The following is a 17238-nucleotide window of genomic DNA, read 5'->3' as shown; positions in this document are numbered from 1 at the left end:
ACACACCTAACTTGAGATCCGAATGGTTGGTATACCGGTAGCAGCTGTCAACTCTAATCTAATCCTATCTACCTAGGGGAGAGCTCAGTGCCTCAAATCGTCTCTCCTACATTCGTGCTGTACAATGCATGAAGAGCAGGCCTCCAAAGCTGTCAGCAACTGAAGTTCCCGGGGTTCGAAACCGATATGATGACTTCACTGCGTGAGAGAGCACGGCTGAAGAAATCTCAATTGCCATGAACTAACGAACTACAGAGTTCATATCAATTACACTCTTGGCACCCACAACAGCGGAACCTTTCTCCCATGGCATCGTCATTTCATCTGGCTGTGGGAGAACGCACTTCGGGAAGAGTGCGGATTCACTGGCACCTTACCGTAGATCCTTTCCGTCTAGACCGTCTTGTTACTCCATTTCTGACTTGATTGCTATAACAGGTATTGGGACTGGTCTAAGTGGCCTGAGCTAGCCGCAAGTCCACTCTTCGATGGCAGCGAAACCTCCCTCTCCGGTGACGGCGAATACAGCCCGGACGAGACGCCCGCTGTGCTAGTACCTACACCCAATGAAACTATCACTATTCCCCGTGGAACAGGTGGCGGCTGCGTCCGAACAGGCCCATTTAAAGACTGGATCATCAATATGGGCCCGTTCAATATCAACCAGTCGTACAGCGACGCCCTACCTGCAAACGCCTTCGCCTACAATCCTCGCTGTCTGGTCCGCAGTTTGAATGACTGGATCATCCAGACATACAACAACCAGACAGTTGTTGACCTCCTACTTGCCGCCCCCGATATTATCGAGTTCCAGAACATCTTGGGCGGGTTTCCGGACCCACCGATTCCGCTCGGGCCTCATCATACGGGTCATCGCTCGTTAGGGCCCGACATGTTGGATTTCTTTGCGTCACCACAGGACCCGGCGTTCTGGCTGCACCATGGCATGGTCGATCGGCTGTGGACCATGTGGCAGGGCCAGGATGAAATGAACAGGCGGTTTTCTTTGAACGGCAGTAGCACGACCTGGTGTAGGACGAACACGCCTGAGGTTACTTTAGATACCACTGTGGAATTTGGGATTCTCGATAAACCGCGCCGGTTGTATGAACTGATGAATCCTGGGACTGGGATGTATCGATATTCGTATACATGAGAGAGATGTTGTATTAGCTTGACTGGATAGGCCGCAGATAAAATGGACAATACAAGCTCCGTCATGTCCAAGCATCCTAACAATGTCACAGTGGTTGGTTATTCAACCAATGGCTACGTAGAGGGCACCAAACTGCATCCAGATAACTTGCTCGAGGCTTAAACTATGTACCAGCTATATTGTTCTGCTTGTCGCTCAGGCTGATGGTAAGATTCTCTATGTTATTGGTGCTCCACATATGCGGGATGTGATAAGGTCCTGTGTAACGTGGTGATATCATTGGGACCCAAAAGTAGAGAAAACTATGGTTCGCGGCTCAAAGAGGGCTACTTCAACCTTATATTGTAGCTTAAACTATAGGGTTTACTGTCTTAATGATCTCACCACGTTACACGGGACCTTAGGTGGCTATCGACCCCCGCAGCTGTCAAATCGCAATATCCCAGGGTTCTTGTACATGGTTGTTACACAGGCTTAGCTGGGTCAGGGTCGTCATATTGTCTTTTCGTAGTTGATTAGCTGTCTCAGTTGTCGTGCCCGTCTCCTTATGTTCACCAGCACTTGAGAAAAGCAACAGATCTGGCTTCATTTATTAGCGAAGGGCCACAAAACAAATACCCTTCATCTCGGTCACTCTCAGTCTTGGGTAGGCATCTCTTCCTGTTACCCACTCTTTCAACCGTCCTTCATCCGTCAGGACACGGCCATAGGTCACGACATGCGCCACCGCAGAATGCGGTTGTCTGCTTGGTCCGCTCCATATAGGCGCTGGAATGGTCGTCCCTTGGGCCCGGAGGACCCGCGTAGTGCTTGAACAAACGGCAGTCACTCAGAATGAGCTCACACAATAGACCGTCATTTCAACCACCCTCTTTCCGGAGCTCCGCCAGAGCTGCCATTATTCCCTCGCTCATAGCCTCTTCCGGTGGGGGATTGCTTTTCCTAGAACTTCCCGCGACATCGGCACGGTTCTCGCCCACCTCTGCCATCATCATGGCTTCGTCGTCATCGGGAGCATCCAAAACATCCGACGCGGCCGGACCCGCACGGCGCGAAGCTTCAGGCCGTGGGTCGCCCTCGGCGCTCTTTGCAGCCACCCTCTTGCCCGAGTCGACGCGAAAGTCTTCCCTGACCGCATGACACCACTTTCGAACCTTCTTCTCGCCCCATCCGGGTACGGCGCTGATCTGTTCCGGCTGGGCGTTGATGGCGTTCTGCAGGCTCCCGAATGTAGAGATGAGACTGGCCGCGTCGGATTTGTTGATGCTCCGGGGCGTTGTGACAAACTCTACGAGAGACTCCTTATACGACTGGGCTTGCTGCGTGCGGATCGCGGTCGGTTGGGACTTCTCCGAGGACTTGAACAGTTCCAGGTAATGCGCGGCCTCGGGCGACGACCAGCAGAGGACCAACGTGAGGTTGTTGACCAGGGACGTTTTGGACAGCTCCTTCAGACTGTCCTCGTGGTTCGGGATGTCGACGATGATCAGGAGAATCCGCAGGAGGTACTTCCCGGCCAGTTGTCGAATGCGCGAGTAGATATACTCCGGATGGAGCCGATGGTATTTGAGCGAGAGAAACAACGCGCAGGTCGTAGTGCCGACAACGTAGTCCGCCGGAATGTCCGCATATTCCCACGGTACAATCTTGATAAACTCTAGAATCGGATTGCCTTTCTGTCTTGTCGAGACCAGTATCGCAGAGGGAGCGCTCCGGTTGGGAAGTGCCTGCGGTTTTGGTTGCTGGACCTTGGGCGGTGGTCGGGCTGCGGGCGTCGATGCAGATGGTCTCTCCGGAGCGCGGCCAACAGGCTTGTTCTCCGCGTTGAGAAGATCATTGAAATCGGCGTCGTCGCCAAACTCGTCCGTCATGGTGTGCGTGGTGGCAGTAGTTGCTTGCTTGCTTGCTTGCTTGCCTATCTAATCGCGGGAGATGCTCGGCCCCATGTGTCGCTCACCGCCCAGACCCACTCTTATCCCGCAAAACATCCATTCGGTCAATAATTTTTCTGCCGCTGATTTTGTCGCAAAAAAAGTTGCTTTCACGTTGCAGCGATGGCCGGAGCTGACAACCTTGCAATGGACCATCCCGACAATATGGATGTCTCCGCGGCTGCCGAACCTATCGTGGATGCCACGAAACATACAGAGTCCCAGGAGCAGGAGGTCTCCACGCAACCGAGGAGAACTCTGTTCGTCCGATCGCTGCCGGCTTCCACAACGACGGAGAGCTTGACCGAATACTTCTCACAGTCCTACGTGATCAAACACGCCACTGCTGTCACGGACCCCGAGACCAAGCAGTCGAAGGGTTATGGTTTCGTGACGTTTGCGGATATCGACGACGCCAAAGCCGCCCTGGAGGAGTACAACGGCTCCGTCTTCGAGGGAAAGAAGATCAAGGTTGACTACGCCCAACCCCGTCACCGGACCATCGACGAATCGCTCGGCAAGAGCGTGCCGTCTTCCGAAGCGCTTGAACGGAAGAAGCAGCGCGAACAGCAGAGAGCCGCCGCCCAGCCACCGAAATTGATCGTCCGCAACCTACCCTGGAGCATCAAAGAGCCGGAGGATCTGGGCGTTCTTTTCAGAAGCTTCGGCAAGGTCAAGCAGGCTACCTTGCCGAAGAAGGGCGGCCAGCTGGCCGGATTCGGATTTGTCGTTCTGCGGGGGAAGAAGAACGCTGAAAAGGCGCTGGCCGCGGTCAACGGGAAAGAGGTCGACGGACGAACCCTGGCGGTGGATTGGGCTGTTGACAAGAAGGTCTGGGACGATTTGCAGAAGGACGTCGAGGAACAGAAAGAGGAGGAAGAGAAATCCAGTGATGTCGAGATGGCCGAAGCAGAGAAGGATGGTGAAGACGACGACGAGTCTATGTCTGCTGACGATGAGGAGGACGATCTTGACAGCGAAGATGGAATCGACGAAGAAGAAGATGATGATCTGGAGGACCAAGAAGAGGAGGAAGACGAAAGGACAGCCTCCACAGTTTTCATCCGGAATTTGCCCTTCACGTGTGACGACGAAATGCTGTATGAGCACTTCACCCAATTCGGAAACCTTCGATATGCCCGCATTGTTGTTGACCGCGAAACCGAACGTCCTCGCGGTACTGGATTTGTCTGCTTCTGGAAGGCCGAGGATGCTGCGTTGTGTGTGCGCGACTCCCCCAAGCAGCAGGATCCGGTTGTCGCCGAAAAGGATAAGTCGAAGAAGGCCGCCAGTGGCTTGAGGCATTCTGTCCTGCAGAATGAAAATGCAGACCCCACGGGGCGGTATACCCTTGAGGGACGTGTGCTACAGGTCTCCCGCGCGGTGAGCAAATCGCGCGCCGCGCAGCTCGAGGAGGAGGGAGTATCACGCCGACTGGTCCGTGATACTGACAAGCGTCGCCTATTTCTTCTTTCCGAGGGAACGATCCCGCACAACTCCCCTCTGTACCAGAAGCTGTCGCCGTCCGAAATCAAGATGAGAGAGGACAGCTTCAAGCAGCGACAGAACTTTATCAAGAAGAACCCAGCGCTTCATCTGAGTTTGACGCGACTCTCCATTCGGAATATCCCGCGCCATGTCACATCGAAAGACCTGAAGCAGCTCGCGCGAGAGGCCGTCGTTGGATTTGCCAAGGATGTGTCTGCCGGTATTCGCCAGCCGCTGTCCAAGGACGAACTGTCGCGGGCTTCGGAAGAGATGAAAGAGGCCGAACGCCTGCGGAAGAAGAAGGGACAGGGTGTGGTGAGACAGGCGAAGATCGTGTATGAGAGTCGCGACGGCAGTAAGGTCGCCGAGAACAGCGGTGCGGGAAGAAGCCGCGGATATGGGTTCGTCGAATATTTCACTCACCGTCATGCCCTGATGGGTCTGAGATGGCTGAACGGCCACGCCGTGGAAGCCCCGAAGACTGGCTCTGAGGACGCGAAAGACAAGAAGAAGCGACTCATTACGGAGTTCGCCATTGAGAACGCGCAGGTCGTCAAGCGGCGATCTGAGCAACAGGCCAAGGTGCGCTCGTTCAAGAAGGATCAAAAGCAGGGAGAGAATGCGCCGGAGGGGGAGCAATCCAAGGGCAAGCCGTCTCCGCAGGGAAAGAAGAGAAAGCGTTCCGACAGTTCTGGTGGGAAAGACAAGGACTCGGGCGATGCTGAGGAGCAGAATAAGATCGCCAAGCGCAATCGCATCATCGCGAAGAAGAGGATGCAACGGAGGACACGGAAAGGAAAGGCGTGATTTGGCATGTAAAGAAAAAGTTGTATAGACCGCTAATTTGTGCAAATAATTTCATTTGGAATCGTGCGATTCACCGTAATATCCTCACCAACTACATACACACCCGTAGAGAGATAAAAGCATCGAGGAGGAACACCTTCCGGAAAGCAAGAAAGGAAAAGCAACGTCGTTCGTTTCCTGGGTATAATAGCTTCGTCCAACGGTCTTCAATCTCGCCTGGCCTTCCTAATAGTTCGTGGCGTCCTGCACCTTTCCCACGATATTGTATCTCTTACTGAAGAAGGTGAACCACTCGTCGAGGACGGTCTTCTCCTTATCGTCCAGGTCGTACCAATCGGGGACGCAGTTCTCGGGCTTGAGAGACGAACAGGCGAGAGCGCGGGAGGGGTCTTTTCCGGCAAAGACTACCGAGCAAGATGCATGAGTTGGGTTCACATAAGGGGAGCTGACGGATCAGCGGAGGTAGCGCAGGGATCCCGTACCATGATACTGGCCACTGGGGCTGTAGGCCGGGTTCTTGGACACATCGAAGACGATGCCCTTGATGGCGACCAGGGTCGGACGGTTTGGATCCGTGCCTTGACGTCAATTGAATCTCGTTAGCCAGGGAGATTTTGTGAAATGGAGGCCGTTAGCCCGACTCGAGGGGATCGGCGTACCGTCACACTTGGACAGCTCCTCCACGGTTATCGGGTCATCTTTGGGAGGATCGAGTTGAACAGGGACTTTGGGGGCAAAACGCTCCTTTCCAGACATGGTGAGATGGTTGTTGAGGCCGACTGGGCGAATCCGGCGAGCTGTCGAGGGTTGCTGGAAGAAAGAAGCAAAAGGGTCGGAGAATGTGAGGCGGGGCAGGCGGGGAAGTTCGGGGCCGATGTACCGGTCAATTGATGTTCACTATAGAGAACAAATAAATAATGATAGAATGCACCAGCCGACAAATGGGTATCGACTACTTTTTGGGATTGTTCTCCATAGGGTCTCCCTGTCGGGCGGCCAACCAGCGATTCTCCATTTCATCAGGTGAACCAAGAGCCTGACGTCAATCGCCTCCACATCCGATATATATCAGACGGCTGAACTCCTGGGAATTGAACGAAGTCCTGAGTGTCTACTGTATCTGAGAGTCCCTAGCTCCACAACAACATGCAGCATAATATCCCTCCTGAACATCTCCCAGACTCGCCCTCCCATCCGCCGAGGGAGACTCCGAGTCGACCGACAGAGCCGCACCAGACCAAATCGGTTAGCGATGATCTATCGCATTTCCTCCACTACGAAGATAATGCTTGTTTCTTCCCACCAAGCAGTCTGGGGGAGAAACCTCCAATGCAGCATACACAATCCGAGGACAAAGAGCTTTCTCCATCGCCCGAGGAACATTGATTTTGCTGTTTCGAGATTTCATGCGTGTCTAGGTAATATCACGTGATATATCAGTTGCATTGACCTTAGAATACCTTACCCTAATACCTCGGCTCTTTTTTTTTTTTTGAACAATACGGCATACATCCTCCGTACCAGAAGATGAAGATCCATTGGCTATCCTCCCAAATAAGAACGTAGCCAATCGGAGAACCTGATCAGTCATTCTTCCACGAGAAACCCCCCACGCGATGCTTAACCATCCTGGGAAAAGCACGCACTCTGCCACCTTCGGGTAGCCGACTATCAGTCTCTTGGGCCTGTGATTTGCTCCTTGTCCATAGTCTCAGAGACGGTAATATTCTGTTCTCTGGGTGAACCGAGCACTTGATCAGGTTCTACCTAGCTACCATGGTATTATTCCTGTCTCTCCCTGTCCTACCCCTCCACGGCTCTTTCTCCCCGCCTCCCCCACCAACCCGGAGACTGATACCGCCATACCGTCTTTCGCCCAGTCTAACTAGATTAGTCCCCAGACCGGGAAAGTTTTTTTTTTTCCCACTCGGACTCTCCCGAAGAATATCTCAGCTCGCCCGATCCTATTCTTAAATACTCTCTCGTCCCGTTGCGCCGCTTCCCATGCTATGACCAGATAAATCGCTTCGTCCCTACTGTGACCGGCTATCCACCATGCCCCATTCCGGTCTAGATATCGAACATGGCCAAACCCCTGTCGCGACGGCTATCTCCCGTGGGGTGTCTTCCCCCGCCGTCAGTCGAGCGGGTTTGAGCACCGACAAACTGCCCCAACACCCTGTCCCTGAGAAAGGCGCGGTAATCGACGATAGTGAAGACTCCCTAGACAGTGGCTCAACCAAACCAGTCTATGACCACACGCACCGGAAGCTCAAACCGAGACATATCCAGTTGATCGGCATCGGCGGTACCATTGGCACGGCGTTGTATGTTCAGATTGGAAGTACATTGATCGAAGGAGGACCTGCGAGTTTGTTTATTGCATTCACACTATGGTTAGTCGCCCTCCTTGCTGCGATCTTGCGTCTCTGCCGCTTGTCTTGCGCTTCCCTTGTCCATCCTCGTTGGACCAGGCTATACCGTTCAAGATGCTTTCAACTCTTGGTAGGCAATGCAAATGGAATATGGGTTCCATCGCAGAAAGAGAAGGAAGTGATAAAAAGAATTCTCCAGGGTCCAATATCAGTTGCGCGCGCGCAAGATACATCTACCCTTCTTCATACCTCCTTCCGTTCAACCCTCTGCCCCGTCTCTTCAGGACTACCAAATCTTATATCTCTCTCTTTCTAGGTGTGGTATCATTTGTTGTATCACAGTTTGTACGAAACCCCTGCCCCCGACCTCCCCGGAGCCGATCCCGTCTTCGGCGCTGCCGCCAGCAACAATTCCTACCCAAAGCAACTGTCCTTGCGGATTCTTCACGGTATCCAAAGCGCCTATATAATTTATGCCCTCGCGATCACAATACCCATGCGACGACGGAGAAAACGAGACTATCCCCACTCTCCCATTGCGACTGAGAATCCCCTCCCTGCCCATACACGCCCTATCCTTTGATCTACAGGTTTACTAAGAACAGGATGCGCTCTAGGTCTGGCTGAGATGGTCACATACTTGCCCATTTCCTCTCCATTCATCCGGTTTGCTGCGCGCTATGTCGACGAAGCCTTCGGGGTCGCCGCAGGCTGGAATTTCTTCGTATTCGAAGCCGCCCTGGTCCCATTCGAAGTCACAGCGTGTAATATGATCATAAATTACTGGACCGATAAGATCCCAATCGAGGCCGTGATTGTCATTGTGCTTGTACTCTACATGTTCGTCCCACAAGCTGGTCCGACAATCTGTCACCCCTTTCTGACCCGCGAGAATATAGAGTGCTGAATGTGTTCGCCGTGAAATGGTACGGGGAATCGGAATTTTGGCTTGCCTTGGGAAAGGTCCTGTTAAGTGTCGGTCTGATCTTCTTCACCTTCATTGTGATGCTCGGCGGCAATCCGCTCGGTGACCGATTCGGCTTTCGATACTGGAACAACCCGGGGTCGTTCGCGGAATACTACAAGACCGGAGACCTGGGTCGTTGGCTTGGCTTCCTCGCGTGCTTGATCAATGCCAGTTTTACCATCGCAGGTCCCGATTATGTGTCCATGGCCGCCGGCGAAGCCATCAACCCTCGAGGCGTCCTGCCCAAGGCCTACAACGGCGTCTTCTATCGCCTCACGACCTTCTTCGTTCTGGGCACCCTGTGCGTTGGTATCCTCGTCCCGTACGACGACAAGACGTTGGCTGCCGCATACGAGAAGGACCTCCCTGGAGCCGCCGCGTCACCCTACGTGGTCGCAATGGACCGGCTCCAGATTCCAATCCTGCCCCATATCGTCAATGCGATGGTCCTCGGGGCTGCGTTCAGTGCCGGCAACAGTTACGTCTACTGCGCCAGTCGTAGTCTGTATGGGCTGGCGTTGGACCGCAAAGCACCCCGGATCTTCACCAAGTGCACCAAGGCGGGCGTGCCCATCTACTGCGTCGGAGTGGTCCTGATGATCGCATTTCTCGCCTTTTTGCAGGTATCGAACGGCTCCTCGGTGGTTTTGACGTGGTTCGTGAACTTGGTAGGTGATCGTCCCTATCAGGAGCAACCCTCGATCTAACGGTGTGCTTTCCAGGTGACTGCCTCGCAGCTGATCAATTTCTCCGTCGTCACCTTCACCTACACCCGGTTCCGCAAGGCCCTCATTGCGCAAGGAGTTCCCCGGGAGACGCTCCCCTATCGCAGCCGGGGCCAGCCTTACATTGCGTATCTCGCGATGGTCTCTACCACGGTCATGGCCTTCGTGGGTGGCTATACCGTGTTCCTCCCAGGCAACTGGGACATTCCGACATTCTTCTTCTCGTACACGATGATTGGGGTCTTCCCTGTGATCTTTATTTCATGGAAACTGTGGCACAAGACCAAGTTCTATGCGCCGGAAGAGATCGATATCACCACGGGCCTCGACGAGATCGAGGAGTACCACCGGAATTACGTCCCCACCCCGCCAAGGTAGGTCTTTCCCGTCTCGCTGGGTTGAGGAAGCTAACTTTGGCAGCAACGCGCTGTCGCGGTACGCCGACTGGCTGTTCGGATGATCACGCTTCTTGGTGGAAGTTGTCTGATATCGCTCCATCCCTATTATACAAACGAGATGAAACCGCCACTACATATATAGATCTTCAATGAAAAGGAAAAGAAAAATATGTTCCAGTTCGAATCAACCGTATTGTACATTCAGCGTAAAGCCATAACCACGTGCTTATATCCATCTACTTCCCCTCCTCGTCCTGACCGACCCCAGCCGCCTTGAGCGCCTCCATCCGCTGTTTATTCCGCTTCCCCAGCACGCGCAGCGTATTCTTCTTCTCGATCTCGGTCATCTGCTCCCAGTTCGCGATCCGCGACAACGTCCCATCCTGGTTCACGACCAGCGGGCCCAGATGGTCCAGTTTCACCGTTGAGCCGCCGGCGCTGACGTCGAGCTGCGTGGTCTGGTCGGCGGAGTCGGCATCGGGGAGCGCCAGGTAAGGCTGTTCTCGTTCATGGGGGGCGGGTTGTTCGGGGTGGGCGTTGTCGGTCGCGGGAGAGTCGGCTGCAGGGTGTCCCTGGTTGTTGGGGGACATAGTAGTGTAGGGATGTAGGGGTCCTTGTTGGTAGAGGTGTGCGGACGAGCACTGGGGATAGAAGATGGAGGAGGCTCGGAGGCTCGGGGATTTGAGGGCGCTGGCAGTGGGGGATGCGCGGAGGGGAGTCGAAACGAGCGGGCTGAGGATGAGATGGAAGAGCGTCGCGCGGGATACGGTGCGGAGGGGCATGTGCATTGCTGGTTGTTGGGAGTAGGGGGAGTGGGAGAGGAAGTGACTCAATTTGAGGTCTGAAGGTGAGGGCGATCGGGTTTCCTTTTCGGGGCGGAGTGTTCTAGAACGATCGCCGTCACTTCGACTAACCAGTAAAGAACCTATGTAGGTACAGCTTATGATGCGTGTTCACGGACTACTTAGGTATATTGCTATTGTATACAAGATGTATTTATTTACTTGGTTTGTACCTTGGTTTATCTATTCTACGAAACAGTGGCACTACCGGAACCACCAATTGACCTGCAGAAATATCAACACCAGCGCCTAAGCAACAGACAATCAAGCACTTACCGAAGCTGTAACCCCTTCGCCCACCCCTTTAATGCTATGCCACCATCCCTTGGGAATAAACATCCCATCGCCCGCCTCTAACTGCGCCTCGTACGCTTCGTACCTCGGCCCCTCATGGAGACCATCTCCCCAAACGGCCCGCTCCAGCAGCACTCTCTCTTGTCCGTGCATCATCTCATCGCCCCGAAACGCGGCAGCCTCGCGACCACCGCTCTGGCCTAGCTGCCGTTTCACCGAGGCGAACAGCGCCTGGCCGTCGTCCGGCGGGAGCAGTCGCACGACCTTTTCCCCGGCGAGTTGAACAAACAGGTTCGGATTCGGGTCGCGGTGGAGGGGCGTGTAGGTCGGAGGAAGCCCGATCCACACGTTCGTATCGTAGATGTCACCTTTACCGGCATGGCGGACCAGCTCGGGGGTGGGGAAGTCGTTGCGCAGCGCTGGGGGGAGGTCCGTCACTTGACATTGCGCGAGGTAGAGGCGTGTCGACGGGGACTGGGTTTCCGCTGCGCGCATCCATTCTAGGAAGAGACTCAGTGGCGCATGGAATTGCCGGAAGGTGAGGCTGTCTGGTCCGGTTGGTTGTCCGTCGGTGTTGGGGGTGGAGTTTTGCGACTGCGTGAGCTCGAGGGGAACGAATGACTCGGCTCCGTGTTGTTCCAGATACTCGGTGTCGAGGCGAGCGACATTGGGTACGGGCGACGCTTGGAACCAGCGCTCGAAGGCAGGGAGTGTCTGGCGGAAATGTTGGCGGGGGAAGACGATGGGCCGTTCGGGGAGAAAGCTCGTCTCGCGGAAACGGCTCACACTGCCATCCTCAAGGGTGTTCAAGGGTTTCTGCTGGGTGGTGAAGCTGGCTTGGTGGTGGGCTGAGGGAGATCGTCGAGATAGAACCCGGAGGGGATCACGTAGACGGCATCGCGGAAGCTTCATTCAGGAGGTTGGATGCGTTCGGAGTGTTTGTCTGTGAGGAGAGAAATTGCCGGAGAGAATGTACGGGTGGACGGTCGTCGGGGAATTAATTTCCCCTCCGAGGTCCGAACTGGGAGAGCACGAAGTATACAATTCTCACCAGGTGGTGTATCTGTCATCTCAGGAGAGCAAGATCCAGTTCATTGCTCCATACGTCAAATCCTTTCCACGCGACCTATACATCGCATTAATAATATCGTCCCCCCTGCTCCATAACCGATCCTTACCCACTCCGGACGGGATCTGGGGAAACGGAACCCCCCGCGCGCCCACCCAAGCAGGTGGAAAGGAATCTCTCCGCACTTCCCTCTCGCCTCGTCTCCCACAACGACGGTCTCTATCCCCCCCAGACAACAGCCCGCATGGCTTCAGAGTCCCCTCAGCTGGACAGGTCCGCTCCTCCGCCCACGACCGGCGATCAGGGCTCTCCCGCCACCGGTGATGGTGCGAAAAGGAAAGCGGAACAGACCAACGGAACCCACACGCGCACGAAGCGGAATCGCTACATCTCCATCGCCTGGTATGACCACCCCCTCTTTGGTCCTTTTCGGCAGTGGGCTGATCCGTCGGCGAATCGCTACAGTAATGAATGCAAACGACGCAAGATTAAGTGCAACGGCCAAGTGCCGTGCCAACGCTGTGGCCACCTGAATCTGGAGTGTTAGTATATGCGCCCCCGGCCGCATCGCATGATCCCATGTTTAACCCCCCTGATAGGCCGATATGCCCCGAATTGTTGCAATAATAATTTCAAGGACTCCGAGTATGTCTTCCCCCCCCCCCCCCCAGTTCCGCGATCCCTCGACTAACATCTCGACTCACCTCTAGGGAGTTCCGCTCGATGAAAGATCAGATCACCACTCTGCAGGACCAAGTCAATAGTCTGTTTACGAGTCTGAACGATCTTCGCTCTCAAAAGTCTTCTATCGACTCCCCCAACTTCGACCCGCATTTCTCTCGAGATGGCTCGCAGTCGGTCTTTACGCCCCTCCAGACCGGCATCCCTAAACCGGCGCGAGCCAGACACCCCCGTTTCCATGGCCCCATTAGCTCGGCCTTCAACTTTGACGTGGCACGGTCAAGTCTCCAAAACATGGGCATCGCGCCGGCAGAGGAGGTCATCACCGACGACCTGACCTCGGCCCACGCCACCCCTGCTGGCTCACCTCCCCGAGTCCCCTCTTTTGCTCCGCCTCCTGTTCATCCGACCAAGGACCCGATATGGACGATCAAGCGAGAAGAAGCCCTCCGCCTGTGCCGTATATACGAAGAAGAGATTGGGATCATGTACCCGCTAGTTGAGATCGACAAGGTCACCCAACAGGTCAATCTGCTGTATACGTTTATGGAGGCTGCGACTCGGACTGGGTTTGCCCAGCGAGGGCTGCCTGGCTCCGACGGTCTCCAAGATGACAGTACCAATCTGCTGAAGATGATCCTTGCGACTACCCTCATCGTCGAGGGAGGTGGTCAGAGTGAGCTCGGCCAACGCCTCTACCTCAGTGTGAAGCCCGTGATCGAAGCAAAGCTGTGGGAACCACTCGATATCAAGACCATTCAGCTCTTCGGGATGGTGGTAAGTGAACCGCATATCAGACTGGAATGCTGGGGGCTGACTTCTCCTAGGCTACCTATCACTTTCACACCGATGATGATGCCATGGCGTACCGTCTTATCGGGCTGGCCTCGCGCATGTGCCTCGAGATGGGTCTCCATCGGCGAGATGCGCTGGCGAAGTCCTTCCCTAATGAAGAGCAATGGCCTGAAGTCATCAAGATCTTCTGGGCTGTGTACAGTCTCGACAGACGCTGGAGTTTTGGAACAGGGCTTCCATTCGTCATTCAGGACGAAGATATCGACCCTAACCTACCGGAACCCGTAAGTTGCATTCTTACGCGTAGCCTTATACTGCGGGTCCTCACTGACCACCCACCAGGACCCGTCACTGCCATACTTGAGGTGTATGGTTTCGTACAATCGCATCAGCTCGAAGATTTGGTACTCCGGTCTTGGCTCAGAAGGTACCACCGACATACGACGAGACGAGATTGGCTATCTGGACTACCAGATCCTCCAATGGTACAAGCAGGTCCCTGACTCCTTGAAATTCTATTCCGTCGAGTCACCCAAACATGGTGAGAATGCCAGTCGGGGTCTACGGCGCTTACGGGTGCTGTTGTATCTCCGCATGAACCAGCTTCGCATCCTGATTTACCGTCCGGTCCTTCACTCTGCGGCCAGCATCGTAGAAGACAAGGGTCATGCACAGACGGTGGTGGATGTTGCCAAAGATACTGTCCGGGTCCTCACCCAGCTCAATCAGGTGTCGGATATCTATCGCACGCAGCAGATCACTTTCAATTACTTCCTTGTCGCCGCCTTGGCGGTTCTCTTCCTGGCTGTGTGCCATGCCCCGGCCGAATTCAACCGCCAAGTTCGAGATGAGTTCTACATGGCTCTCGACCTGATCAACGGCTTCAGCACCAAGTCATATGTATCCAAGCGGCTATGGAAGACGATCAAGGGTCTTCGGAAGATCGGGGAGAGATTGGGTGTATTGGTCCGCCCGTTTGGGTCGGACTCTAACGACCCCCATTCGACGGCGGCCGTGGCCATGGCTGGCCTAGCGGGCCATCCGATTGAAGATATATCGATGTATGGGCCTCTGAATGGCGTTGGAGAACTGGGAAATAGTCCGTTGAACGGTCTGCAGATGAGCCATGAACTCACCAACCTATTCGAGGCCGTGGGTGGGTTCAGCTCTTTCATGGCGTCCGGAACGGCGCCGGAGGGAATGAATGGGTTCGTCGGCCATGAGGGAGAGATCCATAATACCGGCGAGGGTCTTTCAGGCGTTCTGGGCGATGAAGGCGAGCTTTCCCGAGTCATTCGAGACCTGTTCTAAGCCTGTCTTGTACATACGCATTGATACCGTATTTTTCACATTCCTCGTCATCTCCTTTTACACATATCACTCATGGTCCCATTCCAAGAAGGACTGCACCTGTAGAGACTACTATCCATACGAATGAATGTCTTTTATCTCCCTATCACGTGACTAAACGCCCATGGAACCGACCAACCTCCAGAGCGGGTTCGTTCATCCTCGCAAACTCCCCTTCCCCTCCAAAGGCCAGAAGCATGTCTATCTTGTGAACTTGCCAATTGGGAGCTACCCCGGGGAATCACCAACTCCAACTATATTCGGTTCCGCTGAACCGTGTCAGCCACTTTTTTTTTTCCACCGCACCGCCGCCCCACGAACCTAATTTCGGAGACCCCTCGACTCCGTCGATCGATCACTGCATTCCCACCAGAGAGAGGGGTGATAGATTCTGGCTTCCTGGCCTCGCCGATCTCTTCCTGTCATTACCGCGTCGCGCAGAGTTGACATCTCGCTGTTCCTGTGTCTGCGCCTCGCTGAGTCGCAATCTTTCATGTGGCTCTGAAGACGGTTAGCGGGGGAAAGCCATCGCCATCGCGTCACCCATCCTCATCGCACAATACTCCCGCATCCTGGTATGACTGCCTAGACTATCGGTCATCCGATCCTCTGTCGCCCTTTTTTTAAATCTCATCGACGACTCTTGCCGTCTCTGAAAGCCCTTCTTGTCTCTCCCGCCTTTCATTCAATCCCGTTCTATCAGGCCCGTTTCGGACTTGCGACTTGTACCAGGGCGTTGCGTCAGCGTACAAGTCAGCTGAGGGCGTTTATCTCACCAGGAGATTGTACCAGGGGTGTCCAGATTAGCATCTCGGCAACGTGTCGATAGAGACAGGTTCGGCGTTGGCCGACGGCCTAGACAGGCTGGATCTGAGTCAACTGTCTGAATCAACATCCGCGTCCTCCGCAACCGATTCGTTCGATATGTCGTCCTCGGAAGGTGCCCCGGAGTCGTGGATCTCCTCCTTCTGCTCCCTGATGGGACACGAGTTCTTCGCGGAGGTGTCGGAGGACTTCATCGAGGATGATTTCAACTTGACGGGACTGCAGTCGCAGGTGCCCATGTACAAGGAGGCCCTGGAGATGATTCTGGACGTGGAACCCGAGGAAGACGAGGACGAGGAGGAGGAGGAAGAGGAGGACGAGGACGAGGATGAGATACTGGGAGATGACAAGCCGCTTGGATACCGCCGGGCCGGCGATAGGAGGCATGCACGGGTGGCGAGCGACCTGAGTGTGATCGAGAGCTCGGCCGAGCTGCTCTACGGTCTCATCCACCAGCGCTATATCACCTCGCGGCCCGGAATCCAGCAGATGCTGGAAAAGTACGAGATGCAGCACTTCGGCGTCTGCCCCCGCGTGCACTGCAATGGGTGCAAGGTCCTCCCCGTCGGCCGTTCCGACACCCCCGGCCAGGAGACCGTGAAACTGTTCTGTCCGAGCTGCCAGGATCTGTACACGCCCCCCAACAGCCGGTTCCATTCGGTCGATGGAGCCTTCTTCGGCACGACGTTTGGCTGCCTGTTCTTCATGACATTCCCCGACCTCGATATTGGCCCTCGACTGGACAGCTCCCTCTCCGCTTTGTCGCCCACTCGGGCGTCCTCGATGGCTTCGATGAACAACCAAGTCTCCCCGGACGTTCCCCCGCCCTATGTACCCCCCGAGATCAACGGGGTCCGAACAGTCAACTTCTGCCCGGGCCTTGGGAAAGGCAAGGTGTATGAGCCTCGCATCTACGGATTCCGGGTTTCCGAGAGGGCCCGGTCCGGTCCCCGCATGAAATGGCTGCGGATGAAGCCCTGGGACATTACCGAACTCGACGAGACTGCCAGATATGAAGCGTACGCGGGGGACCCTGATAATGATGGCGATACTGAGATGGGGACCGCCCCCGGCGGTGCGCAACACGCCGCAATCGCTAGAAGGAAGAAGGCGCCTATGCGGCGGCGGCGACTTAACCCTGACCAGATGAGCATCAACGGTGCCGAGGGCAGATAACGGATGATGATGACAATGATGGAGCGTGCTATATGCTTTCCTTGATCGAAGGAAAGAACGACATTTAGAAGGAAATAAAGGCTTTGTGGAGGAAACAAGCCCATGTCGTCTGTGTCTATTGTATCTTTTTTTTGCTCCTCGCTTTTTTTATCTGCTGCTCTTATCTACCTGCAGTTTTGTGCCTCCTAAAGAAGCATCCTTCTACACACATTTGCCTCCGACTCTCCTCCACAGTTACATACCTGTTTCGCGTTGCCCCTCGCCGAGTTCTGTTTCGATTTCTGTTGACTTGCATCAAGGCGTCACCGAGTCAAACGTTTCATCTTCATGGCGTACAAGTTTCCGTGCGAGTACAGTCT

General features: G+C 54.8%; 10 protein-coding genes across 10 annotated transcripts; 6 read left to right on the top strand and 4 right to left on the bottom strand.

Annotated features, from left to right (window-relative positions):
* Nucleotides 1–128: 128 nt before the first annotated feature.
* Nucleotides 129–1156, top strand: BDV59DRAFT_195521 (tyrosinase family protein; the record flags this gene model as incomplete). Its single annotated transcript, XM_073692583.1, has 3 exons — nt 129–202; nt 256–378; nt 439–1156. The coding sequence occupies 3 exons, from the start codon at nt 129–131 to the stop codon at nt 1154–1156; spliced, it is 915 nt and encodes a 304-aa protein (XP_073544480.1).
* Nucleotides 1157–1560: 404 nt separating this feature from the next.
* On the bottom strand, nt 1561–3195 carry BDV59DRAFT_186048 (DNA repair protein RAD10). Its single transcript, XM_073690955.1, has one exon. It carries the CDS (start codon nt 3025–3027, stop codon nt 2017–2019), a length of 1011 nt encoding a protein of 336 aa, XP_073544479.1. The 5' UTR covers nt 3028–3195; the 3' UTR covers nt 1561–2016.
* BDV59DRAFT_186047 (mRNA-binding ribosome biosynthesis protein NOP4) lies at nt 3179–5424 on the top strand. Its single transcript, XM_073690954.1, has one exon. The coding sequence runs from the start codon at nt 3211–3213 to the stop codon at nt 5380–5382; it is 2172 nt and encodes a 723-aa protein (XP_073544478.1). The 5' UTR covers nt 3179–3210; the 3' UTR covers nt 5383–5424.
* A 70-nt stretch (nt 5425–5494) lies between these two features.
* On the bottom strand, nt 5495–6333 carry BDV59DRAFT_104868 (putative progesterone binding protein). Its single transcript, XM_073686508.1, has 3 exons — nt 6042–6333; nt 5865–5960; nt 5495–5786 (listed from the first exon to the last, which is right to left on the bottom strand). Exons 1-3 carry the CDS (start codon nt 6136–6138, stop codon nt 5608–5610), a joined length of 372 nt encoding a protein of 123 aa, XP_073544477.1. The 5' UTR covers nt 6139–6333; the 3' UTR covers nt 5495–5607.
* Nucleotides 6334–7144: 811 nt separating this feature from the next.
* Nucleotides 7145–8229, top strand: BDV59DRAFT_104852 (uncharacterized protein). Its single transcript, XM_073686506.1, has 2 exons — nt 7145–7161; nt 7284–8229. The coding sequence occupies exon 2, from the start codon at nt 7438–7440 to the stop codon at nt 8071–8073; it is 636 nt and encodes a 211-aa protein (XP_073544476.1). The 5' UTR covers nt 7145–7161; nt 7284–7437; the 3' UTR covers nt 8074–8229.
* Nucleotides 8230–9996, top strand: BDV59DRAFT_104853 (general amino acid permease). Its single transcript, XM_073686507.1, has 4 exons — nt 8230–8597; nt 8657–9392; nt 9447–9823; nt 9870–9996. Exons 1-4 carry the CDS (start codon nt 8386–8388, stop codon nt 9907–9909), a joined length of 1365 nt encoding a protein of 454 aa, XP_073544475.1. The 5' UTR covers nt 8230–8385; the 3' UTR covers nt 9910–9996.
* BDV59DRAFT_104846 (uncharacterized protein) lies at nt 9997–10695 on the bottom strand. Its single transcript, XM_073686505.1, has one exon. It carries the CDS (start codon nt 10633–10635, stop codon nt 10084–10086), a length of 552 nt encoding a protein of 183 aa, XP_073544474.1. The 5' UTR covers nt 10636–10695; the 3' UTR covers nt 9997–10083.
* A 163-nt stretch (nt 10696–10858) lies between these two features.
* On the bottom strand, nt 10859–12041 carry BDV59DRAFT_186042 (putative JmjC domain protein). Its single transcript, XM_073690953.1, has 2 exons — nt 10966–12041; nt 10859–10914 (listed from the first exon to the last, which is right to left on the bottom strand). Exons 1-2 carry the CDS (start codon nt 11893–11895, stop codon nt 10894–10896), a joined length of 951 nt encoding a protein of 316 aa, XP_073544473.1. The 5' UTR covers nt 11896–12041; the 3' UTR covers nt 10859–10893.
* Nucleotides 12042–12236: 195 nt separating this feature from the next.
* On the top strand, nt 12237–15007 carry BDV59DRAFT_186040 (transcription factor domain-containing protein). The gene is made up of 6 exons (XM_073690952.1): nt 12237–12454; nt 12518–12594; nt 12652–12697; nt 12763–13510; nt 13561–13812; nt 13871–15007. The coding sequence occupies exons 1-6, from the start codon at nt 12297–12299 to the stop codon at nt 14837–14839; spliced, it is 2250 nt and encodes a 749-aa protein (XP_073544472.1). The 5' UTR covers nt 12237–12296; the 3' UTR covers nt 14840–15007.
* Nucleotides 15008–15313: 306 nt separating this feature from the next.
* On the top strand, nt 15314–17136 carry BDV59DRAFT_104822 (casein kinase II subunit beta). Its single transcript, XM_073686504.1, has one exon. It carries the CDS (start codon nt 15803–15805, stop codon nt 16877–16879), a length of 1077 nt encoding a protein of 358 aa, XP_073544471.1. The 5' UTR covers nt 15314–15802; the 3' UTR covers nt 16880–17136.
* The last annotated feature ends 102 nt before the right edge of the window (nt 17137–17238 follow it).

The sequence above is a fragment of the Aspergillus ambiguus genome (genome assembly GCF_047715705.1).
Source record: "Aspergillus ambiguus strain CBS 117.58 unplaced genomic scaffold BDV59scaffold_39, whole genome shotgun sequence".
NCBI classification, from domain to species: domain Eukaryota; kingdom Fungi; phylum Ascomycota; class Eurotiomycetes; order Eurotiales; family Aspergillaceae; genus Aspergillus; species Aspergillus ambiguus.
This window is presented reverse-complemented; position numbering and strand designations above follow the sequence as displayed.